General features: G+C 31.9%; 1 protein-coding gene across 1 annotated transcript in view; it reads left to right on the plus strand.

Moving 5' to 3' along the window:
• Positions 1–3878, plus strand: part of LOC106473882 — a gene marked incomplete at its 5' end in the record, with an annotated part of 19990 nt that overhangs the window by 5526 nt on the left and 10586 nt on the right. The window contains one exon of the mRNA XM_022402281.1: positions 2220–2351. Within this exon, the coding sequence (XP_022257989.1) occupies positions 2220–2351 (132 nt within the window). The remainder of the gene's footprint in view (positions 1–2219; positions 2352–3878) is intronic.

Here is a 3878-nt window from a genome sequence, read left to right on the forward strand (position 1 = left end):
AGCATCAACAACAATAAACCTGATAATCATATCATCAACAACAATCAAACTGACAATCCTAGCATCAACAACAATCAAACTGATAATTATAGCATCAAAAACAATATCAAATTGATAATAATAGCACCAACAACAATATCAAACTGATAATCACAGCATCAACAACAATAAACCTGATAATCATATCATCAACAACAATCAAACTGACAATCCTAGCATCAACAACAATCAAACTGATAATTATAGCATCAAAAACAATATCAAATTGATAATCATAGCATCAACAACAATCAAACTGATTATCGTGGCATCAACAATAACCAAACTGGTTATCGTGGCATGAACAACAATCAAACTGATAATTATAGCATCAAAAACAATATCAAATTGATAATCATAGCATCAACAACAATCAAACTGATAATAATAGCATCAACAACAATATTCAATTGATAATCATAGCATCAACAACAATATTCAATTGATAATCATAGCATCAACAACAATCACAGTGATAACAATAGCATCAACAACAATCACTGTGATAACAATAGCATCAACAACAATATTCAATTGATAATCATAGCATCAACAACAATCACAGTGATAACAATAGCATCAACAACAATATTCAATTGATAATCATAGCATCAACAACAATCACAGTGATAACAATAGCATCAACAACAATCACAGTGATAACAATAGCATCAACAACAATCACATTGATAATAATAGCATCAACAACAATATTCAATTGATAATCATAGCATCAACAACAATCACAGTAATAATAATAGCATCAACAATAACCATGCATATTTCTTTTTTTCGTGCACTAAAATTAAAAACACTAGTTATAGAATATTTCGTATCATGTTGTAACACTGGACGTCATAGTTCTCACCATGTTTTAAAAAAATACGTAGTGGTTCATCATAAATCCTAGTTCACATGTTGTAATAACATACGTCATAGTTCACACCATGTTGTAATACCTGACGTTATAGTTCACATCATGTTGTAATTCCATACATCATAGTTCACACCGTGTTGCAGTACTATTCTTCATAGTTCACGCCACGTTGTAATACCATACGTCATAGCCCACATCGTGTTATAATAACATAGCCATAGTTTATATCGTGCTGTGATAGTATACATCATAGATCACACCATGTTGTAATATCATACATTATAGTTCACATCATACTGTAATACTACACATCATAGTTCATCCCATGTTGTAATACCATACGTCATAGTTCACATGATGCCGCAATATCATAAATAAGCGTTTCCCAAACTGTGTTCCGCGTAACACTGGGGTTCCGTATGATACATCTGGAGGTTGCGTGAGAAAATTTTGTGAAGCTTAGTCGAGTGTAAAGGAACAGGCCAAGTATAAATATGCCTTAAAAGCTCGTCAGCCCATAAATCGTACCACCCTGTATTCCTTTTATCATTCGCTATTTTATTTATGGGCGGAACCTGATTGATGGCTCGCTGTAAGTTAGTCACTAGTGATAGTCAAGTGCAGTGTTTCAAGAAAATAAAAAGGTAGTCTTGAGTTTGTGAATATTTCGTAACATTACAAAATTACGGTGATTTCAAGTATTGATACTACTTAGCCATGAATCGGTGGCTAAAAGAAGAAACTTCAAAATGAAAAACAAGTTCTTCTGATAGTAATTTTTTATGATTTAAATTTCTAACATAAGAATGTTTCTTAAGGTTTCCATCGGTAGTTTTAGAGCTCAAAAGTGTTCCGTGCCCGCAAAAGTTTGGACAATTTTGCTATACATCATATTTCACACCACGTTCTAATACGATACGTCATCATAGTTCTTATCATGTTGTAATAACATATGTTTCAGTTCACACCTGTCTAAAATGTTTACAGTTTTTTTAGGTTTTCCATTATACCTGATTTGAATTTACTTTTTTAGTGCTGTATTTAGCTTCTTTATTTCAGAGTTTCCAAGCTTTGCTTCAGAATTATTTGTTCTTCTTGTTTTTTAAACCAACCAAAACCTTGAAGTCAAATTTTGTTCGGAATATTTTATTCTCAAGATGTGTATATGGATGGATCTTGTTAAATAAAGTACTAAAATCTGGTTGAACTTTGGATCATTTGCAGAAAAAGCTACTAATATGGGTTGAACCTAAATCTATTTTTAGTGCAATCCACATAATCGAATTCTTGTGATTTTTCCCAGCTCCCCATAGCCCTCAGCACAAGAAGTTGTCCCTTCGCATGAAGAGTTTATCCCTAGACAGTCCCGAATCTACGGAGCATGTTCATAGACGGCGCCATCTTCACTCATCGCAATGCAGTTCTCACAACCAGTGTAAACTTTTGTTATATTTTCACGATTTTCCATTGTTTGTTTGTTTTTGACACGCAGTATGTTAGTAAAATATTCGTCTAATCACACCACAGTTTAGAGTAAACATACAACTTCATCTTGTAAAACGTTACAGCAGTAATGATTAAAAACAATTTTAAAATAACGCATATTATGCATAATTAACAGGATGGAACATTCTACAAGTATCAAGCGAGCCTATCCACTTGATTAGGCTTAACGTCCTCAAAACAAACAAGAATATCCGAAAAATTCTAAAATCCTAAAAAAAGAAAACTCTCAGGGTTTAAACCCGAAATCTAAAGTTATTTTACAAGACTGAGAAACAGTTAATACAGGGTTTTAACCCGAAATCTAAAATTGTTTTACAAGGTTCATGATTATCGAATAATTATCTCGAATTTACAAATTATATCATTCAAGAGAAAATAAACTGTAAAAGACTAGTCAAGTTAACAATCATCACACCAAATAATTCAGTGTTTTCTAAATATGTTTTATCTGTGTAAGCTGTTAATTGAAAACATTGCAAAGATAGTTCATTCTAAGGTGCAAATAGAGTAACTAGAAACACCAAAGTTAAACAGGACATTGTTATCAGTAAATCCACATGTTAAACTCCTAGCCGACTTGTGAGATATTACCAAACTACAGGAGAAATTAATACTTCTCTAGTACAAAACTAATTCCAGAGGGCGTGCAGATAAAAATTACCAATTTTGAAAAATAAAATAAATGATGAGTAAATTAATACACAGAATAATCATTGACCCTGTAGGGAAATAATTAATCGAATTTACAAATGATGTGATTATTTTTTAATTGTTTATTAGTTGTATACACTAGTGTTTAATTACAATAATTACCCCTCTTTCTTGATGAAACCAATTATTTGACTATAGCGAAATATCCATTCCACTATTTAACAATAGTAATATCTGACTTTCTGTATGAATGTGCTAATTACTTGACCGTATATACAACACGTTTTGACTCTATTTAAGTGAACCAGCATACAGAAAACTAGTTATTAGTTGTGCCTTATCAACTACTGGACCAATAACGTATAAAACCTACTTCAAGATAGAGTAACTTTATGTCGTTAAAATACTACACAGTTCTCTGCACATCTTACTCTAGTTTCATAACCTCCATTCTAACAGAACGTCAAGAACGTTTTCTACTTTACTTTAGTTTCATTACTTCCTCTCTAACAGAACGTCAAGAACGTTTTCTATTTACTCTAGTTTCATTACTTCCATTCTAAAAGAACGTCAAGAACGTTTTCTACTTTACTTTAGTTTCATTACTTTCTCTCTAACAGAACGTCAAGAACGTTTTCTATTTACTCTAGTTTCATTACTTCCATTCTAAAAGAACGTCAAAAACGTTTTCTACTTTACTCTAGTTTCATTACTTCCATTCTAAAAGAACGTCAAAAACGTTTTCTACTTTACTCTAGTTTCATTACTTTCATTCTAGCAGAACGTCCAAAACGTTTTCTACTTT

The sequence above is a fragment of the Limulus polyphemus genome, unplaced genomic scaffold (assembly GCF_000517525.1).
Source record: "Limulus polyphemus unplaced genomic scaffold, Limulus_polyphemus-2.1.2 Scaffold6592, whole genome shotgun sequence".
Taxonomy (NCBI): Eukaryota; Metazoa; Arthropoda; class Merostomata; order Xiphosura; family Limulidae; genus Limulus; species Limulus polyphemus.